The 22,798-nt window shown below is 36.5% G+C and overlaps 1 protein-coding gene across 1 annotated transcript in view; it reads left to right on the top strand.

Moving 5' to 3' along the window:
- CFAP47 (cilia and flagella associated protein 47) overlaps positions 1–22,798 on the top strand; it is a 7,413,452-nt gene that overhangs the window by 6,564,356 nt on the left and 826,298 nt on the right. The window contains exon 58 of the mRNA XM_044071840.1: positions 1,243–1,337. Coding sequence (XP_043927775.1) covers positions 1,243–1,337 — 95 coding nt within the window. The remainder of the gene's footprint in view (positions 1–1,242; positions 1,338–22,798) is intronic.

Here is a 22,798-nt window from a genome sequence, read left to right as displayed (position 1 = left end):
CTGAAGTAATGGCTGGTAGTAGAAGGAGTTAATACAGCAGCAGTAAAGGTGGGAAAAATTAGTTTGGGCAAATGGTGGAATGATTGTAGTATTGCATATAGTAAAGTATTGTCTTTTGAAGCTGTTAAACTTCTAGGGACCTCAAATGCATTCTGTTATACATATTGACTTTCTTGATATCTTTGGCAAACTGTGGATGTCAAACTAATACTGCAAAGTGAATGCACTGAATTCAGAATCATATATGACTGCCTTGAACCTAGATATTGGCAGCAAGGATCTTCTGACCAGTCCATTTACAAGGCTATCAAATGAATAAAAAATTGCACACACACACATACATACACACACACACACTCACACACACACACACACACACACACACACACACACACACACACACACACACACACACACACACACACACACACACACACACATATATATCCACAGAGGAACAGCGATTAAATATGCTGCATCTTTCAGTATGTCTTTATGACAAATACCTTAGAAAGAAGGGCAGTTATTTGGTGTGAGGTAAGCACACATGAATAAATTGTACAAATCTGAAATTTCTGGCTTCTTACTATGTTGAGCAGATGAGACACTTGTGCAATTACTGTACAGTTCCATAGTCTTGTTACAACCCTACACATGCCCATAATCTGTAACTCTACAACCTGGAAGATAGCTCATTTTGTGGGTTATGGATGGTACTTCAGCTGTCAGGTCACAAGAAATCCACAGTGATGTCAGAATTTGCTAAATGTTTAAAAGATTTATTTAATGACAGTAAGTGTCACTGTTACAGAGAAGAAATGTTTAAGACATATGCAGAATAAAATCAACTATTGCTTAAAGAAGTATTAATTTATATAATTATTTACAAGGAAAATGTGCTGACTTACATGATGCTTTATATCCCTTACTCTGGCACTAACAAAGCACCTTTACGAAATAAAAGATAGTTCAAAATATTTGATAATTTTATGGAGATGATAGTTCAGACGTTTGTATAACAATTCTTTTGTTGATGTCATGTGTTGTGGCAGCATGTGTGTCATGCTGGCTTTTCAGTTAACTCAAGCTGACACCTCAAAGCAATAATCTGTTAATTACTACAAAAAACACACTGAATAGATAGTGTGTCACTATTTGTTGCTTTAGTCTCCAGTTCTGTATTCTCCAAAGTATTCATTTATTGTTTAATAGTTAACTAATTATGTATTTGATTTTGTCTAGTGTCAGCTTCAGTGAAGATGGAAAAATCTATGGAATTCGTTGGATTTATCCAGTTCATGGCATTCCAGAGGCACTACCTTTGAAAACAACACCAAGTACGTAAAGCATACATTTTATGTCTCTATATTTGATATAAAGATGTAAACAAAAAACAACATAGCAAGAACTCACTATCCTATGATTTATAGCAAAGTAATGAATTATGCTAAAACTTAGTGAATTTGTGGATAAGTAGGGAGAAGATTAATTAAGTTATGATATGAACTTATGTCACAGTATTCATTTATTGATGCTTTTATAGTGTGTTCATTGAATGTTTCTTAACATATAAACTTTATTTTAACTTGAAATGACTAAACTACAATAAATTAAATTATTTCAGATCAGGGGTGTAGCTAGGATTTTCAAATTTGGCCATTCTCGTAATTCACGGTTCGCTCTTTTAGTGTCTATGAAGAGACATTCGCTGTAATGCCTCTTCAGTAATATAATATAAATTCACTCAAACTCGGTTCCTTGAATTGAAAATTAACCTGAAATGTCAGTTCTTTGAAAAATGCAGCATGGTAGTTGGGGTAGAGACTTTATGCTTTTGTTTTCTGTAACTAAGGTACAGGTTTTGAGCTTGAGTAAATTACTAACAACATGTTACCACTAACTAGGATGTTTCATTCACACACACACCCCTACCTACCTCTTAGTGCAAGAAATATGGACAAAGCCTAAAACAAACAGGGACAGATATTAAATAATGTTCTCGTGAACTTAGAAAGTTGCTAGAATAACAGGATTTGTGCTAGTATGAATTTTTCTAAAGGACATGAAGTCTGAAGCTCAAATGTCTGTCATTATTTAGCAACTTCAGCCTTCAATGATTTTCTAGAAAATCACAACATTTATGAGGAACAGACACAAAATTATTTACTTCATTGCTACCTCCATCTCAAATAAATATTAAGCCATCAATATATCTAAAATATTTATTAACATATTTATTCATAAAACTACGTCCATATAAATATTCCATCTCAAAAAGCCTCATAACTAAATTTGCATACATGAAACAAAAGGACCTCTCATGGCTGCACCTTGAATCTTATGATAAAAACATTATTAAAAATATATATATTTGTAATACAAAAATATAATAATTCAATCACATAATTAAAAACTGGACTATCACCTAAAACATAATTTAAAACTTCAATGCCATGTATATGTTTAATACTAGTATATAAACTTTTGACATTCAGGGACACCGAATATATATCTTCTATCCATTTTAATTCTTTAATTGTATTCAAAATGTCTCTAGTATCTTTAATATACAAAGGTAATTTCATAACATAAGGGAAAAGATAATCATGTAAGAAAAGACTGATATTGTGTAAAAAATATTTGTTTGCTGAAATTATAGGTTGGCCTGGAGGGTTGACTAAATTGTTATCTATTTTGGATAAACAATAAAATGTAGCTACAATACACCCGTGAATGTTTCATTTTTGTCAACATCTTCGTTACTCAAATAACCGAACCTAAAACCTTTTCTAACAACTTTTGCTATTCTTTACTTGCTGTATCATATATTTCTTTATTAACTTTTATATACATATGTTGATATTCTAAATGTGAATAACACATATGAATATATTGTTTAAAATGCATCACTACTGTGTTAGTCCCCTTATCTGCTGGCTTAGTAATTAAATTCTTATTATTTCTTAAGTCTTTTAAAGGTGACCATTCAGCTTTGGTCATATTGTATTCAACATTACATTTATTGACCACTAAACAGAAAATGAAAAGTGGTTACATTTTTTATACTGGGCAGAGTGTCTATAAAGAGCATTATTTTCATTACCTTTAAAAATATTGTAATAATGTTTGTAGATGTGTTTCCTTAAATGTCTCTCATTTTGGCCACATAAAACACTGGGCAGGTAGAACAAGCTACTAAATAAACTAAGGAATTGCTCAAATGATTCCCATCATGAGTGTAAATATTACAATAGAGACATTTCTTATCAAGGATATATTTTCATTGATTGCATCTACCACACTTGGTAGTTCCTTTCAAGCTTTTTTAAAACAGTAGCATATTTATTAATTTCTAATATATTCTTGATATTATTTGCTCTTTTAAAAATAATTGTAGGTTTGTATCCCACAGCATCTTTAAACCTTTTGTCGCTCGTGAGGAGTGTCCAGTTATTAGAGATTATATTTTTAACTATGTTAGAACCAGCATTATATTGTAACACCAGGGCTCTGAGATATTCAGTTATATCCCTATTTATATTAATCTTGTCATTGTGATTATCCGACAGGCCATTTGTCTCCAACAAATTCTTTTTTTGATTATCATTAGTATTCAACTGATGGCTGCCTAATCCTATTCCTAATAAGGGGGCATACTTAGTGCCCCATCCCCTAAAGATTTCATTGCTCAAGGAGTGAACCAATTTCCTTGGATATCCTGTTTCCATAAATATAGATTCAGGTTTGGTCCTTTCCATATTTAATAAATCTATATCAGAAATCATGCAGTCTAGCCTCACAAAATGTCCTTTGAAGAGACACTTCTTCTGGGGAATAAGGGTGGGCACTATTAAAATGGGGATAGCTATTATAAAATGTAGGTTTTCTGTATATATTAGAAAGAAATCCCTCATGTCCCTTGGAAATAGTGGTTTCTAAATATTTAATTTGATTGAGGATCGATGGATTAGGGTTCTGTAAGAAACTGTAAATTTCTTCATCGAATGTATATTGTAGCAAACCATCTTCAGTAAAGCAATCTAGCTGATAGTAGGAAAGGTGGACTTCTTTTAAGGGAACAGGAATGTAAGAGCCCCCATCACATATTATTTTTAACATTTCACCAGTATAATTCATGTTCTCAAAAATAACTACACCACCTCCATTATCTGGTCTCATTACGCAAATAGAATTCATGGTCCTCTTTGTTACTAGGCTACCACTTCCATAGTCCTGCAGTACACTGCCATAGCTTTGAGATGGCTGACTGAGCTTGACCATCTGTATTCTGGAGATGAGAAACATGCTCTTGTATATTACGCAATATATCCTGAATTTACAATATCCAACATACACCAGTCTGACATTAGAATTGCCAATTTCCTTCTGAAGAAGGAGACTTTCTCAGAAAATCTTTGTGAGTACATTAGAGAAAGGGAAGTCACAAATAGTTATGGCCTGAGACACTAGAAGTATCTACTCCATGTCTGCAAAGATTATTTTCCCTTCTTGAATTCCTTTACTTTGGTTCACCATCTGTAAAAGTGCCACTGTTTGCAGTGGCGGATTTCTGGAGAAGGATAGTATTCCACATGAGATGGCAATAATCGATTTGCTTGACAGGAATTTAAGGGTGTGGCTCTTTTTTTCTTCATTGCCAAATAATAACAAAATGCAGAACATCAAACCATACAGAACAAGGAGGAATAAACTCAAACATATTGATATAAACTTATTAGTTAATAGCCTAACTAAATAACTTGTGTGTTAATAATGGACATACTTTGTCTACACTACCATACACAGGATAACACCTCTTTCATGCAAGCCGACACATAAACAACATGATAAAAGGTTATGTAAAAATAAAGTTAAAGGCAGTATGCTAAGTTAGACATACATCAAAAAAAACTTATCATAGCATTGTACTCTGATTATGTGGGTACTCAGAAAATACAAATAATACCATTTGTTCACAGAGTTTATGTACATCAGTACTGTAATGTCCCAGGATGGAGTATGTAGGCACAAAGAAATCTGGGGAATGTGATCCTACTTCTAGCAGATTGATATATTTTCTTAGGAAGTGCTGCATGCTTCAAATAGAGAGTAGATTCAAAGACTTACACGTGGAAGCTGTATAAAGCCTTATTATGACTGATACTTGTAAAATCCAGAGTTTCTGGGCAGAATGTAATGTTAAACTAGGACGGTACCTTCCTAATATCCAAATGGAGGATGTAGTTTGTAGGATAATGTGAAGGCTACTGGAAGTTATATTTCATAAGAAAACCCAAAGGTCTCTAACTTGCTTGAAATCCTAAAACCTGCATCCCAGGACAAGTCTGACTTCCCCCTGAGGAGCTATATCCTTTCTCTGCTAGCTTAGCTGGGGTCCAGTATTCCCCATGGATTAATCTTAGTTGGTGTGTTAAAAGCTTAGGTGTCCTAGAGACCAGATGAAGATAGCGATATTGTTCCTGAAGGGTATATTGATCCAAAGATCCTTTAAATTACTGAGTCACTGATAACTATTTGGCTCTTTCTACCCTTGATTTAGGCAGTAGTAACCAAATGCTGAATATCTTTAGCAGGACATTGTTGCATTTGGGGACATACTTTAGGTATGGTTCCCCTATATAGGCATTTTCACATGCCATATATCTAATGAAGGATAGTTTTATAATTTCTTAAGTGTCTTCCTTGCTATTGCTAAAGTATGCCAACCTTGGGCATAAGACCCTGAGACTGTTAAGTAGCAAGTAATGGTACTGTGTGTTTATCCTCTAGAGACTCCCACAGTTGGTGAGTGATCCCCACAGAATTTAGATGAGTACCATGCTGCGGCATTTGCCAGGTGACAGACATCATGAAGCCCAGTTCCCTCCTAATTTACAGGGTAGGAATAGGGCAAACTGAGAAATTCTATGTCTCATGTCATTGGGAAATAGATACCAGTAGGTGTCACAAAATATAGTAGTGTTTGGGGTAAAACATAATTTGAAAGGCTAAAATATGACCCCACCAACAAGGACAGAATTTTCTCCAAGAATAGACCACAGTATATAAACTTTCTCATAACTGGCTTTAGATTCACATTTATCATTTCCACATAATTTCCAGCTAACCAGAGACCTAAGTACTTGGGGGGGGGGGGGCACATACCAGCTCTAATGCTGACTTATTAATTAGAAATATTTCATTTTTACACATGCTGATTTTTGAAACAGAAACCATATGGAATTTTGACAGTAAATTCAAAAATTGTGATATATCTTCTTTAGAATTGTCTGTTAATAAGAGACAGTTCTTGATTGCCCTTCTATTCCTAATTAAGAGAGTAAGTGGTTCAATAGCCAGTAAGAATAGGGAGGGTGAAAGTGGGTAGCCCTAACTAGTTCCCTTATACAAATAGAAATGAGGTGAACACATCTGATCTGTCAGGATTCTTGCATAGGAGAATTATACAAAGCTTGAAAGTTGGTTATGAAATTCTGGGGATGGCCAGATCTGTACAAAACATCTCATGGATAGCTCCAATAAACAGAATGAAGGATTGCTCAAAATCTATTACTATTGCCACTACTATGCTGCTTGCATATATAGAAGTCAAATATGAAGGGAATGATTCTGAGAACTATTGCCTAGGCTCTTTGTGATTGAGCCCCTACTCTAATATGCTGCTGTGACAGCAGAACTTTACTTCTGTGTTATATGGCTATGGAAGTCTGTATGAACTATAGGTTCAGAGTTCCAATGTCTTTATGTAACTGTTCAGCTCATTATTTTGAGATATCTCGGAGACAAAGTCATTTATTCAAGACCGGAAGTATGCCAGAAGTAAATGGCACAGTGTTAAAAAGAAAATAAGATGTTGCATGAGCCTTAGAAGCACATGATTTTGATTTTATCTGATGGATGTAAAATGAGACTACACTGCAAGTGAATATACCACAGGGAAAATTCATGAACCGCTGCACTGATATCAAATTTACCTAGGAGTCTGGTCTTGAGAGCTGCTGCACTTTTACTTTAGTGCAAGGGCAAAAAGTGGCAACTCTGTAGCAACCATGATTCAAATTCCAGTTTAAAAAACATTAAACAATGAAGAACATCATTCTAATGATCAGACTGTCATCTTTGCACATGGGTAATGGACTCTAAAATTATTTTAGCAGAATTCAAGAAGAGTCTGCCACTGTTACAACAGAAATATTTTCCAGCCGTTCAACATCTGTTCAAAAATTTTCGTCTGTGATAGTAGTAGTTTAATAGACAGTTACTAGTTCCAGTGGCAGCATCAACAACACATATTCCTTTTAATTGCAATACATTGTCAGAGGTTACAAATACATTTTATGTTTTAAAATGTAGGAACAGGAGCAGAAACTGTTTCTTCATTATCAGACATCAAGATTTAACACAGCATAATGGTGGGAATGTGTTATCTAGGTGCTAGCATCATGTCTTAGGATGACAGGCTGGAGCAAGGCAGCAGATGAGACACAGATGGATTATGTATGAATGCACCACCATTCCACTAACATTAGTCAAAAGGACAATATCTCCTTACTCATCTTCCTGTCATAAGAAAAAAACAAGGAGATTTTCAGGTACAGACTCGGACAATGCATTTGCCAGAAATCCCTCTTCCCATCTTCTCTGGATTCCCCTGTTCCTAAAATAAAGTATGCACATGTGTGCGCGTGCGCGCACACACACACACACACACACACACACACACACACACACACACACACAAATCTCATATGTCTTTTTTTATACTCCTTTTCCCCTCTTCTCTGCTGATTCCAGTTATACACAGTAAACTAATTTTTACACTGCTCATATAATATACACATTACATACTCTCTCCCTCCTTTTCTTTTCTGTCATAAACTATTCTTTAATATTTATTTTATTATATTTATTTTGCTTTTGTTTACCAGGTTTGTCTGACTGGGTATTGTCAAGAACCCCATTTTCAGCAGTGGCCCAGGGAGAAAAACTCCAACATATCACATTTTAAAACAGACATTCATAAGGGTCTATATTATATAGATGAAAAATCAAAATATTGAACACTCACATGAGTGTAAATGCAGAAATTAGAAATTGCTATTGTGGGGTATTGTGCCCCCCACATCCCCCACTAAATATATATTCCAACTCCAAGATTGCACTACAGTGAGGAATAGGCAAATATTCCAATACTCACTGTACTGAGATCCAAAAAAATAAACATTGAGTTCCTGCATTTGCGCTCATATGAGCGTTCGACATTTTGACTGTTCATCGATCTAAAGTAGGCCCTTCAGTAATATACACGAACAAACATTAAATAATATACCTTAAGAATTATACATATATTTGCTAATCAGATTGCATTCATATGAAAGTAGAGGCGACCATTAAAAATAGAAGATATCTATGCATTAATAGATGATGAACATTGAGCATTTGAACAGGTATATTATTGGGTTTGTTAAATAGATAATAGATCATGTGATTAGCACTTAAAAATCCAAGGGAATGGAGGTGAAGGAAGGATCTAGGTATGACAGAAAATACTGTAGATAAGATGTTGGTGAAGACTGGTTCAGGGGGGTAGGATTCTGAATTAAGAAAAATGATTTGCTGATACGGCATGCTGGAGATGACTGTGTCATTTATCCTGGAGATGTACAGGAGCAAATCCCTTGATTTGACAGGTGAAGTTTTAGTTGTGCTTTAAATAACTTTGCATTCCGAATGGACATCAGACGTAGTAGAGTGTGATTCCATAGTTTAGCTAAACTATTTGAATATAGAGATGCCCCCAAAGTATTAGATGGTTTAGTTACATTGATTAGTGACTTTTCTGTAGAGTGTAAATTTCTACTGGGATAGTAGTGCTGTGTTAAGTTATTAAGGGCTGGGCATTTGCCTGACTTATAGAGAAGCCTGTGTATTGTAATTAGCTGATAAAGAGCTGGGTAATGTAGTAGTTCTAAGCCGTATAATTCTCTGAGGGCTCGGCAGTGGTGTGTTCTGTTGTTATAGTTTACTGCAAATTTGGCTATTTTCTTTTAACATTGCTCAAGTCTGAAGAGCTGTGAGACTGAAGTTTAATGAAGATTGGGGCAGAATACAAGAGACATGGCAACAAGAAAGTGGAGGTGATACATCTTCTGGCTATATCAGTGAGGTAGGTTTTTTACTCTGTATAATGAACCTAGTTTCTGTTGATTTTTTAATTACATGTGATACATGATGGTCAAATTTCATCTGGTCATCTATGAATTTTGTGTAGTTTACTTGTTCTGTTATGGTGTTGTTGGCAGAGATTTAGTGAATAGTGTTTTTTTGGTATTGATGTGTTGTGGGTTGAAAATCAGTAATTTTTTTTTTTTAGAATTTATAACTAGTTGTGAATTCTTTAGTCATGTTTTAATTGGTAAGAAGTATTGTTGCATAAGGTCTGTTTAGGGAGAGATTTGCCAGAGCAGATTAGGGCACAGTTATCATCGAACTAGGGTGGCATTTTTTGTAGCAGTGTAGAGATCATTGATGAATATACTGAAATGTATGGGGTCTAGATGGATCTTTCTGGGATATCAATATTTACTGGCAAGAAGGTGGAGAAATCATTTTTTTTTTCATTTCACTGCTTGTGCAACTATTGCAAAGAAGAGTTGGTGAGCCATTAGCATAAGAGTTTATGTAACAGTTTCTGGTGGGAGACATTATTAAAAGCTTTTGATAAATCTACAAAGATGGTGGAGACTAGGCATATATATATATATATATATATATATATATATATATATATATATATATATATAGATAGATAGATAACTAGATCAATGATATCTAGCTAACTGTCTGTATATATATATATATATATATATATATATATATATGTACTTATATATATATATCTATATATATATATATATATATATATATATATATATATATATATATATATATTTATATATATATATATATATATATATACAGAGAGAGAGAGAGATGTATAGAGGGCATTTGAGTTGGAATATACTGATGTTCAGACATAGATCAATATTGTTATAGCTTAAGCTGTATGGGTCCTACCCCACTATGACAGGCCAGCTTCAGAAAGCTAAGGACACCTTCCATGCATTCCAACTGCCGGGAACTTGAGCAGAGCTCCATAAAAGGTCAGTTCACTTGTGAGACATTTTAGATCTTTTCTGTCACTGAAGAGAGTGCTCATTTGGCAGACCCCATGAAACTGATGGGGAGCTAGCATTCTTTAAGAGCTGGGCAGGTGAGTCACCACTGGGGAAAGCTTTCTACTGTCTATTATTATTACTGTCTAGTATTTTTCCTCTCAAAATTATAGTAACTGCCCAGATCCTGAAGGATCACTAGCTGACTGACAGAATCATGAGGCCCACTGCAGAAGTACCCACCTTGGTGGCAGAAAAGTTCTAATATGTTTTGGCTGTCCAGCTCCCTTTTATATAGCGTGCCTCATGCGGTCCTGGAGGTTGGAGGGTCTGGAGGATTTTCATAGCTCTGGAAAGCTAACCAGTACATGGAGTGAAACCCAAATAGCTTAAGCTACTGCAACAGTGACCCTTGTATTGGGCTTCATATTTTCAATTTGCCAAATTTCAAATGGTTTTAGGGATGTGATAATATTTTGATGTTCTAATTCCATCTGTACCACCAGTAGATCAATTTTGCCATTACTGTGCTTTAGTGTTTTGTCATGTGATCAGAACAAACATGTAAGTGTCACATTTGCTGTGTATTATAAACTCAGTAAAAATTAAAATCATATCTTTAGTTTAGTTTTATGATACAAAAATGAAAAACAATATTTATTTCTCAAAAACATTATATATTCTGCCATTTTAAGTGCTATACCAAAGACACACGTTTGGCATGCAGATTGGGGTAATTTTATTCCATCTTCTCTTAGCTTGATGGCCTTAAAGGTATTAGGTCATGCAGGGTCATATGAGATAAGTAAGGATGAGTGTCCATATATCTTATATTTAACTTTTACAAGAAAAATTTAGCAGATATAGAGATATTGTCATTTATCGGTATGGTCAAATTAAGGTTTGAATAGTCACTGGGTGCTGAAAATTGCAGCACATGCAAAACATTCAATTTAAAATAAAAGTATAACCATCTGTTCTCCATAGGGAAACAGCTATAAGAAATATTGCAAATATTGTGTTTTTGTGAGTTCTGATCTAAAAGAGTGTATGCAGTTCTATTTATACTTGAAATGTTCTTGCACTATTAATGTTATGGCTTAAGCATGACATTTAAAGTCAAACTGCAGTTCATGTTTTGACATTAGTACTAGTAAAAAAAATTGAAGGATATTTTATAGAAAACTATCACAGTAAATCTTCCTATACATTTCATGGCAATATGTTAGAACATTCTGATATTTTTTTTATTTTATTTAACTATGCCTTGTTGACCAGATTCATTCCACTAGGCCAGTAGCCTATTTGCAGACCAGACCTGATGTCATAGTGATTAAGAAAAATTTGGCCAGGGCACTGGTGAATTCCTCTTCTCTCTGGAAGACTCCTTGTGAGGTGATCACTAGGTGGTGGCATATGCTGATACTGGTGATCACTGCTCTAAGATAGAGGCTGTCAGATGGAAATCAGACAGAGAAGGAGAGAATGGTAAATGTAATTCAGAAGGAAAATGAAGAGGTGAATATCATGGCTTTGCAGCAGGAGGGGGCTGGGTGACTCTGTATTTCAGAAAATAATGGATGCATGAGAACCATAGGAGCCAGAAGCTATGAGGTGGAGTATGGTTGATAGACAAAATATTTTGACAAAGAGGATACAACAGAAAGGAAGAAGGATGCTGTAAACTTTCATATGGCTAAGTCTAGCCACTGGATTAACTGGTTTTTGGGGCATGATATATGTTGGACTGGAGGAAGATGGAACAGAGAGTGATAAACAGAGAGAAACTGAAAGCAGTGTTACCAGAGAGAAATAACCTATACAGTAGCAGCAGCAGCAGCAGCAACAGCTGGAGATTCCAGTCTAAGACTGCAGAAAAAAATATGAGCAGGTACAGCACAGACAGACTGAAGCTATTGAGAACTGGAGAAAAAGGTCTGTATTTAGGGTGAAGACAAAGGATGAACAACAAGTAAACAGGTATTGTGTCTTAGACGATACTGTTATGCCCTCAGGATACAGTTATTTGGGCATTAATGCACATAGGACCTGAAACTATTTGAGTATGAGTTTAAAGATAAGTGTAAGGACAAGGAAAAGTAGCGATATATGTAATGTTGCTAAGGCATTTGGTAGTACTGATCATGAGGAAATGTTGAGCATTTTAAAATAATATAATGTAGGAGAAAGATAAGGATAGTGTGGACAATTTATGAAAATTCTTATGTGGCTGTTTTGGTGAATGGATGGGTAGGATAACAATTACGACAAGGAAGAGGGGTAAGGTAGGGTTGTCCATTGAGCATGTGGTTGTTTGTGAGGGTAATGAATGTAGCTATACAAACATGTAGATCAAAGTTAAGAGGACGGTAGATGGGAAGTCAAGGAAGTGATAAAGGTACCATTAGCATTACAATGTGGAGATGATTTGGTTTAACGGACAAGAACAAGCATGGGATAAAAGAGATAATAATCAGAACAAAACAGATTTTGGGTGTAGTAGGATTATAGTTAAATAAGTCAAAAGTAAGGGTTTGGAGAAGTGGTGAGAATGGCAGAAATTTATTTTGACAGAAATAAAATTGATGTTTTTGAGGTTAAGTTTGGAAGAAAACAAATACTAACAGAAAAATGGAGATACGTTCTAAAAGTAATACGAAACTTGACAGATTGGTGCCACTTTTTTTATTTGTCCCTAAAAATGTGCGTGTGTGTGTGTGTGTGTGTGTGTGTGTGTGTGTGTGTGTGTGTGTCTGTCTGTTTGCGTGTGCATGTGTGTGTGTGTGTGTGTGTGTGTGTGTGTGTGTGTGCATATATATATATATATATATATATATATATATATATATATATATATATGTAAAGGTTCCATTGGTTTGGTCAACAGAGAATTTGGTTAACATCTGTTTAATTGACCACATTTGGTTAACTATACAGATAGTTGGCAGATGTGCGAGACTGATAATCCCTGGGAATTGTGTGATCTCTGAGTTAGTATATATATATATATATATATATATATATATATATATATATATATATATATATATATATATATATATATGGATTCCTATTACAAGAACAAAAGTTCATTACTTCGAACTTGTAATAGGAAGCCTTACTTCTGCGAAAGTTCACTTTAACGAAAGTGAACTTTTGCGTAAATGCACTTCACCAAAAACGCCGCAGCACTGTGGAGGACATAAAAAACAAGCTATGTCCTCCAGTATGGTGCGATAGTCACGGACCTTAGGGTTAAGGCACGGGTTAGGGTAAGGGGATAGTTAGTAAAGCTATCCCCTTACCCTAACCCATGCCCTAACCCTAAGATTTGTGACTATTGCACCATTGTGGAGGACATTGCTATGTCCTTCACTGCGCTGCTGTTATCACGGACCTTAGGGTTAGGGCACGGGTCATGGTAATTGGATAGCCCTACGGGCTATCCCCTTACTATGACCCGTGCCCTAACCCTAAGGTCCATGAGTACTGCATGGAAGTTTAGTACAACACCTGTTCATTGTACTGAACTTCGCGTAAGTGCACTTTCAATTAAGTGCACTTTCGCTGCATTGAGCATTCCATTCACTATTTCGAATTAGTGAAAATTCGTTCTAGTGTACGGAACCCATATATATATATATATATATATATATATATATGTAGCAGACGGTGTTATGTTATTATTTTTTTTAAGTAATATTTGCATGCACCAAGAAGCAACCTTGATGGATGCATATTAGGAAGTCAACATTTCTGTTTTTGATGTAGAGTGGTTTACCTTTGGGATTTTGACATTCATGTGAGTCAACCACCTGAAGATGCAGGTGGTATGTATATGTTTCCAAGCTACACAGAAAGTGAATTATTTTGGGGGGAGTGGGACAAAGTTGAATGTAATCAACAAAGAGACAGTTTATAATGTAAGAGAAAGTCAGGGAGGGGCTTGACTTTAATACATGTGGGTGTTTTCTTAGTATAAATGAATTTGTTTTGAGTGTTTAGAAAAGTGTCTCAAAAAGAGACAAAGCAGGAAGTTGTTATTTGAAAAATATATGGATATGTGGGGATAAGAAAAAGAAAAGAGGAACAAAAGGTTTGGAAAAGAAGGAATGTGAAAGTAAAATAAATGCATGGAAAACTGATATAAGTGAAGTAAAGTGGAAAGGAAGGAATGGTATGTAAAACTGATAAAAGGAAACCATTATATTGATCACTGGGGGAAATGGAGGGGGTGGTATTGAAAACAAAAAAAACAGTAAGGAAAAATCAGGAAAGATTTGAACCCTTTTAAATGCAGTGATTTTCTGTGACATTTATTAGTGGACAAAACTACCTGTGAAAAGTTACATCAAATATAAAATGATAGATGAAAGAATGTGCAATAGCTGTAATATTGAAGGGACATCACAACATCGTTTTCTGGATTGTAAAGAAAAACAAAGGTTTTTGAAAATTGTTCATAGATGTTTATGACTGAAAAGTATTTAAAAACATTGACATAGACATGATGCATATAGGAAATTTAGGGATGGGAGTGAAAAAGACAATAAAAAATGAAATACATTTTTATTGCTTTTTGGTGTTTATGGAAAAGCAGATATGAACAATTATTGAATAAAATGAAAGTTGATGAATAGCAATATAAACATGTGGTTATTGTGGAAAAGGTGGGAGATAAAATGTTCATTGAATGTATTTAGAGTATGAATACGTAAAGAGTTTTGTAAAGATATATAAAATGTGATGGAAAGTGTAAATATAATGAATGAGTAAATTATGAAAGAAGGATGGAAAAGTATTATTATAATTAAGGAATCCCTACTCTTTTTGTGATGTGCCATGGGATCTTTTACATCCACCTGAGCAATCACCAACTTAGGTAGATGGGGTCTCAGTTTAACACTACATCTGAAGGATGGTATACTTAGAAGTGCAGTGCCCATGAGAATGCTGCAATATAGTGTAAGCATCTGGAGTGGGAAAAGAACTCATAGCCTTCTGATTTTTCAGCACCAAAAGGTGACATGCTACCTGTTTTGCTATGGATACAAATATGTAGGAATCAGAACTAGCTACATGACCCAAAACATGGGACCAGTCTTCTTGAATATTGCCAGCAGTAATAAGTGATTAATCTTGCAAAATGAATCTAAGATACTCTCACTCTTTCACCACTCTCCCATTCTCTCCTCTTCTTTAGTGACCAAAGTCTTTTCTTTAATGATACCTTATAGAGTTGACTAGAAGAATGAGGAGTACCTTGGAATTGAATCAGGGTCTAGTGTTGAGAGATGGAGATGATCAGAAAGAAGATCAGCAACACTAAAATTAGTAAATAAATGGGATACTATAAATCATCAATCACATTTGTGAAATATAGCTTTGCAAGAAAAAATGACTTAGAAAGAATGGGGTGTTGGTGACTTTGTTAAACCTGTGAGTGAAGAGTACAGCATATACCCCACTTTATGCCATTAATGTATATAACAACATTAAGAGGTGGAAAAAAGTAACTGTAAGTAAAATAAATGTTCTTATTACTTTTTGTATAAGAACATTTCATGATACAAACTGCATGTTATATTGTAAATCAGTTTTGTATCATGTGCAGTCAGGGGTAATTTAAATGTTTGTAGGAATTTTTTCAGTGACTGTTGTATCTGCTAAAGCTTTTAAAGTAAATATAGGCTTTCCAGTAGAACAAGAGAAGGAAGGCTGGACGGAAGCAAGTTTATGTTAATATAATACTGTGATCTTGGGCTGCTGGTGTGGGGGGTGGGATGTCAAAGTGTATTTAATTATATTTTATATAGAATTAATGTAATAATGTCTATTGTTTTTACAAGGGTGGATACCTAGATTAATGTTATTGGCTTCAGCTATATAGAGACGTATTTTCTGTAAACAAATAGGCTTGAAAAATAAGACAAGACATGAAAGCCATGAAAAGTTTCTTGCATCTGCAAATATATTAGCTTTTTATTTTCCATTAGCAAGTACTCTCAATGGGAGACAAAAAGTCTGCAGTAGCAGGCAGTTGGCCAGAGTATTGTGTAAATTCTGTTCTGAGGGAAATTTGCAAAGATTCCCTCATTCATCTGCAAATTTGTTCACTGTTTTTCTTTTTTCATTGCTGCCTCATTTGACATGGGGATAAGCTGTCTGCAGCTGCAAACAAAATTATCTTGAAAATTCTAAGCATTTCTTGCTGGGAGAAATGCAAAGGTACAATGGCAAGCAGGTTGATATAAAATAAAGTTGAAATTATGGGAAGTACATATAAGATAGTAGTTTCTCCAGCAGCCTTAATACTTTGATGTATTGAATAGAACTGTGCACAATTTAGTGTTATTTAAAGGTAGCCAATACACTTTTTTTCTCAGGGCTAAAAGTTAATGTTTTCTGAATGAAAATAAATGTTTTTTCACACCTGCGAGGGGAATAGAGATAAAAAAAGAACAAGCAGCTATCAGTGTAAGTGGGAACTCAGATTGTTACATGCACTTTAGCATGAGTAACCTTAATTTTAGATTAGATAATACCTGTGAACGCAGTTGTCACTATTGGGTTAAGTGTTCCTGCCTGGTAGGTTAAACTTCATTTGTTGAAAATGTGTATAGTTTTGTGTTTGTTCTATGTTAATAGGGGATGGTGGTGCTCTGAATATGTATTTATGTATGTGCATATGTATCTATGCATTTATTTATTTATTTTGCTTGAGGGTTTGTATTAAAGCAAAAGTGTTGAAAATGTGATATAGGTGTAAATAGAAATGAGAAGAAACACCTGTATAAAAGATCAGCCTGCCAAACAATCGTATGCACATGTAAGACAAAAGTTAGAAATCCACATTCAAACAAAAAATGCCATGTATAATTGGTGGAAACAATGGCTTTTTATCATAATGGATACTCTATCCATATTATCTTGGAATGTAGATGGCCTTACAGGTATAAACAAAAAAGAAGGATTATTGAATTCTATTAAGAAACACAGAGTGCAAATAGAAATGTTGCAGGAGACATGTTTGGAAAGAAATAAGCATGTGAATTTGACAGAAAAGGATTTCAGGATGGATATTCATAAGAATATCAAGGGCAAAGGAAAAGGAAAGTAGTGATATAGATTGCCAGAGGGGCTTCAATAGTTATAAAAGAGGGAAAAATACAATAATAACAGATTTGTGGTAGTAATGGGCTACTGGCAAGGTAGGAGGAGTAGGATTATGCTGGCATATATTTATATTTCACCAAAACTGCTATTATGGATGTTAAGAAATGTTGGGGAAGAAATTATTAGTTTTTAGCAAGGAATGCTACTTATAGGTGGGTCTGGAACTTGATTTGTGATGAGAACCTAGAAGGGCAAATATAACAAAAGCAGGTAGATGTCTGAAGACATTTGTGAAAATTTTAGGTATGGAATATATTTATTCAGTAGTATGAACTCAGACAGAATTTATATATCATTCAAATAATAATATGCATGAGTTTAGAAAGATGGTCATTAAGCAACTATTTTTATAATAACTCCAGAGCATAAAGACTTTTAGCATGATGACTTATGCAACAGAGAGATCCTATAGAGGTATTAGAGGTATTTTTGAAATTTTGTGACTATTTGTATAAAGCAGAAGAATGGGGAAACCAGGAAAGAACACAAATGGAAATATTTATAGAAGAGTTAGTTATGCCAAGCTTAGAGAAAGATGAAGCTTGACCACTAATAGTCAGGATAGGAGGAGATGAGAGAACAACAGTGATGTATAATCAGTCTGTAGGGAAGTCTCCAGGAACTGATGGTTTTCTTGCTGAACTCTGGAAGGTAGGAAGGAAGAAAGTGAGAAATATCTGGAAGATTTTAATAGTATTTTAAAAGAAGGGGAAGCACCAGCATCTTGAAAAAAAAACTGAGGTGACTGTATTACCCAAAGAGGGTAAAGACTCATTAGACCTAGCTTCATGTAGACACATTTCAATTCTAAACCATGATTATAAAGTATCTATGTCTATACTAGCTAAAAGAATGGCAAAGGTGTTGCCAAAATTGATAGATATGGATCGGTGTGTTTTTTTGGAGGAAACATTTGACAACATTAATAAACAATGATGATACAGATGCCGACTGTGAGAAAATATTGTTGATGGTGGGGAGTCTTGATGCAAAGGAAACATTTGACAGATTAATCTGGGATTCTATAAGTAAGTGGAAACATTTACATTCCATGATACAATAATAAGGTTAATTAGGAGGATATATGAAGGATTGAAGAATTAAAGTGGAGGGCTCCCCTTGATAAGTTGTGTTTGAGCAGAAAAACCAGACAGGGGTGTCCTCCTTCCATTTTTTACTTGATTTATATTTAAATGCATTGGCAAAGAAAATAAGAGACTCTGAAATTCTAGGATATAATTTGTATGGTAATTAAGAAAAGTTGGCTTTATTTGCAGATGATATTATTTTGTATGTGATGAATCCAGAAAAGCATATTTTAGTGTTGGGGGCATTTTTGAGATAGTTTCAAGTCTTTTATAAAATTTATGAAGATAAAAAGCCCTATATAACCACACAGAAATTGTTTCAGCAATATCCATATTTAGGGGGATACAATAAGATGAAGTATCTAGGAGTATGGATTAAAAAGGCTTTTGTTATGACAGCTAAGGATATGTGAGGAGAGACTAAGTAAGATGCAAACAGTAAAAGTATTTTTAGTCCCTTTAGTTTTATATGCAGTTGAGGCACATTTTTATAAACCAGAGGAGAAATTGTGGGCAATAATTAATAAAGGATAGAAGGAATTTATCTGGGAGGTGAGGAGGGCAAGAAGTGGGATAAGTTGATTCTCCCAACAGAGCAAGGTGATTTAGGATTTCCTGATTTGAAGAGATAATTTATACACAGTTAAGGCTCATACACATGACACAAGCAGAAGGGTATAATTCAAAGTGGAAAGGGATGATGATGAATCAAGGGGAGAGTTTCAAGAAATAAGGAAAGAGAGTGGAATTTTAGATGCAGATCATTCAGGAGAATAATCACAACCATACATACTATTACAGTCAATAAGTAGCATATCATATTCAAAGAACTTAGCCAACACAGAAATGAAGATGGAAAGCTGTCTGACACAAATTATTTATATTTTACCTTCAACAATTAATTAAGTGTAAATAATTTGTCCAACCACACTCTAATTCTAAATGGCATATAAAAGTCTACTTCCTCTTATTTTTAAACATAATTGTAAAACCATACTCCTTCTCAGATCTCAAAGTCCTGTATTATAGTTTCTACTTATTTTCCTGTTCAATGACTTTTCCTTCCCAGGCTGATGGATTTAGGTAAGAGTTTGTATATCCCACCAACACAGTTGTGCCAGGGGTAAACTTATTTTCTTTTTTTTTTCAGACTACATTACCTTCTGTTAATTGCTTCTGCAAGAGATATATTTTTGGAGATCAAACTGTATTTCACACCATGTATCCAAAGATTTATCATCAGACAGCTTTTCTCCAGATACGTCTTGATTCTTCAGCTTCTATTGATTAGCTTGCTAAAAGAGCCATCTCAAAGTTTCCTGTAGCAGAAGCCAAGGCTACACCAAAAATGAAAATCTTTGCCTTGGAACTCCTTTGAATTCTTTATTTACGTAAATGCATTCCTGAATAAGTAATTGATGTTTGCCTCATTTCAATAACTACTGTGATCTCTTAATTTGAAAGAATATTTATTCACATCAGTCTAACTTTATGCTAACTCTTCCTCTGGACACTACCTTCCAACAAAGCATTATCTTGCAAATGACTGTCTGCTCATTATTCTGTCACCCAGATATGCTTGGTTCCCTCATCCATATCCACTGAATACCCTTAAAGCGTCGAAATCCAGCAACACTTCTTAACCTTTATTAATCTTTCATTTATATTTAACCACTATAATAAAGCACTGTAAACAGGTTCAGCTAAGCCTAGAACCTGGGGCAGCCCATTTCACTGCAGTGCGATTTAAGTCCGGTATATGGTCAGTGAGCCTGTTATGGATATCTTTCATGCATCAACCCATATTTAAGATACATGCAACCATAATTGTCCAGTACCTTCCCAAAAGCTTGTTTCATAAGAAAGAAAGAAAAGGGTATGATGTTAAGTTGTCAATCTCGCCTTCATTCTTGCTTGATGGGTTCGGCTCCGACTCGGCACTTGCTAAGCTCGAGAGTCACTTTTACCAGCTCGAGGCAGCCCCATATCCCATGATGCAAGGCGGTAAGTACCCAGATCTCGTTTGCCGCTTCGCTGATGAGGTCCTCCTTTTACCAGCTCCTGGTAAGTGATTTATACACTACTTCTTTTGCCCCTTTTTCAGTTTAAAGTTAAATTTTAACTTAAATTTTATAGTTTTAGACTAGTTTTAGTCCCTTTCTGACTAAAATTCCCTCTCTCCAAAAAGTTTTTAGTCAGGCCTTCTCCCATCCCATCCCCCCCTTGTTAGGGTATGTGTGTGTTTGTGAGGGAATAGTTTTTTCCCTTTTTTCTTGGGATTGTATTTTTTCTTGGACAGGTGTTGTGTGTGTGAGTTTTTGCACCATGTCTAAAGAAAGGGTCTCAGGCTTTAAGAAGTGTGACTCGTGCTGTCAGAAGATGTCTCTGACAGACGGTCACACTTCTTGCTTATACTGCCTGGGACCTCTCCACCTGCAGGACTCCTGTGCGATTTGTCATTCTTTTAGCCAGAGAGTCCTGCAGGAAAGGAGAAATAAGCTTATTTTGAGGGGCTTTCTTAAGCCGGAGGGCTCTCCGGCTAAGTCGGCTCCATCTAAGACTTCTAAGTCTTCCAAGGCCCAGGCTTCTGTGTCCAAGCCTGTGGCCTCGGCTCCGACTCTTTCAGAGTCGAGATCGGCTCCGGCTGGAGCCAATTCTGGTTTGTACAAACCTTCGGCACCGATGGCTATCGGTGCCGATTCTGGTTCGACCACTTCGGTGTCGGCTCCGATCGGTTCCAATCACCATGTGGCTCAGGCTTCGGTGTCGGCGCCGATCGGCTCTGACACCCTTACTTTTATGTCTGTATCGGCTCCGGCTGGAGCCGATGCATCGAAACTTTCTGTCGGTGCCGAAAAGTTGTCGGCTCCGACAGCTTCCAAGGTTTCTTCGGCTCCGATGGTTCCTTTGAGGAAGAGGTCTAGGTCCCCTTCCTTGGAGCCGATACTCTCGGCTCCGGCTTCTCCTCTCCTCTCGGAACGGAGCCATCGAAGCCGATCATCCAGGTCATCCAGGCTTTCTGACCATGATTTAGAGAGAGTGGTCAGTAGATTATTAAAATCAGAGGCACTGGCCCAAATGCTACATAGTCCGTCTCAACAGACGACTATTAGTCCACACCCCATTGCAGTTCCTCCTTCGACTCTACCACAGAGTTTGGAGTTGGAGTCTTCGGGAATGGTTTCTGCTATGGCTGAGGGACAGATACCCCCTTCTGCTCCTTCAGCCTCTACTCTTATCTCCTCTTCGAGACCTTCCTTAGAGGGATTTGGTGGTCGGGCTTCCCTGGTCTCCTCCGAGGGGGTGAGTGGCATCAGACCCTTGTCCGACCCCACTCTTCCCCTTGGAGCCTCGGCCTTGGTGAGCTCGGCTCCGACATCTGCCTCGGAGCCTTCCTTTTCGGTGGGTCCTGGAGTTCCTGGTTCTTCGGAACGGGTTCTCTCGGACCTCCCTGGGAGGGGAGCCTTCAAGGTGATGAAGAGTGTGCTGGCCACTGGACTCAGCCAGCAGTCTGTTCCCTTAGCTCCTCCCTCTATGGTGCCTGTTGACATCTCTGCCACTTCTCTTGCTCCCGGACCCAGAGATCCTCCGCCTCAGGTTTCCCCACTGGGAAGAACCCCCTCTTCCGAGGATTCTCCTGATCTGTCAGGAGATCCTCCGCGAAAGAGGACCTGTAAGAGGAAACACGTAGACTCCCCCGAGTCTATCACTTCAGATACTGACTTAGATGAGTCAGAGGGATCCCCAAGATCCCCCTCTGAGGATGTCTCCTTTTCAGACATCCTAGAACTCCTTAGACAGAGGGGAAACTGGCCCACCAATAATCCCTCTGAGGATGAGTCAGTATACCTGGAGGCGTTTGGATCTCGGCCCTCCACCTCCTGGGTGTCTCCGCCTTTCGACCCCCTTATGCAGGGTATTGCTCGAAAGGCATGGGCTGCTCCTGACTCTGTAGAGCCAGTCCCTAGGAGGCCTTCTAAATTTATTACTGCCCCGTCGGACAAGCAATTCCTCACAAAAGGTGTCCCTGCTGATGCCATGGTGGTGGCGGCTGCCACTAAGAAGGAACTTGCAGATCCTTCCGTACCTGTCCATCCTCCTAATAAGGACTCTAGGACCATGGATAGATATGGTAAGCGGATGTTCTCTTCAGCGACCTTTGCTATGCGTTTGCTGAACTACCTATGTCACTTCACCAGACTCCAGAGGGATATCCTTAAGGAGCTAGGTGAAGTAGTACAGGATCCTACAGCTGCAAGGGCTCAAGAAAAAATTGCTTCGCAGCTAGGAACCCTTAATTCTATTGCTAACTCCTCCATGCGACTGATATCATATGCT

The sequence above is a fragment of the Protopterus annectens genome, chromosome 5.part0 (assembly GCF_019279795.1).
Source record: "Protopterus annectens isolate FY-2018-M chromosome 5.part0, PAN1.0, whole genome shotgun sequence".
Classification (NCBI taxonomy): domain Eukaryota; kingdom Metazoa; phylum Chordata; order Ceratodontiformes; family Protopteridae; genus Protopterus; species Protopterus annectens.
Note: the sequence above shows the minus strand (reverse complement) of the source record. Positions and strands in the feature narration are given on the sequence as shown.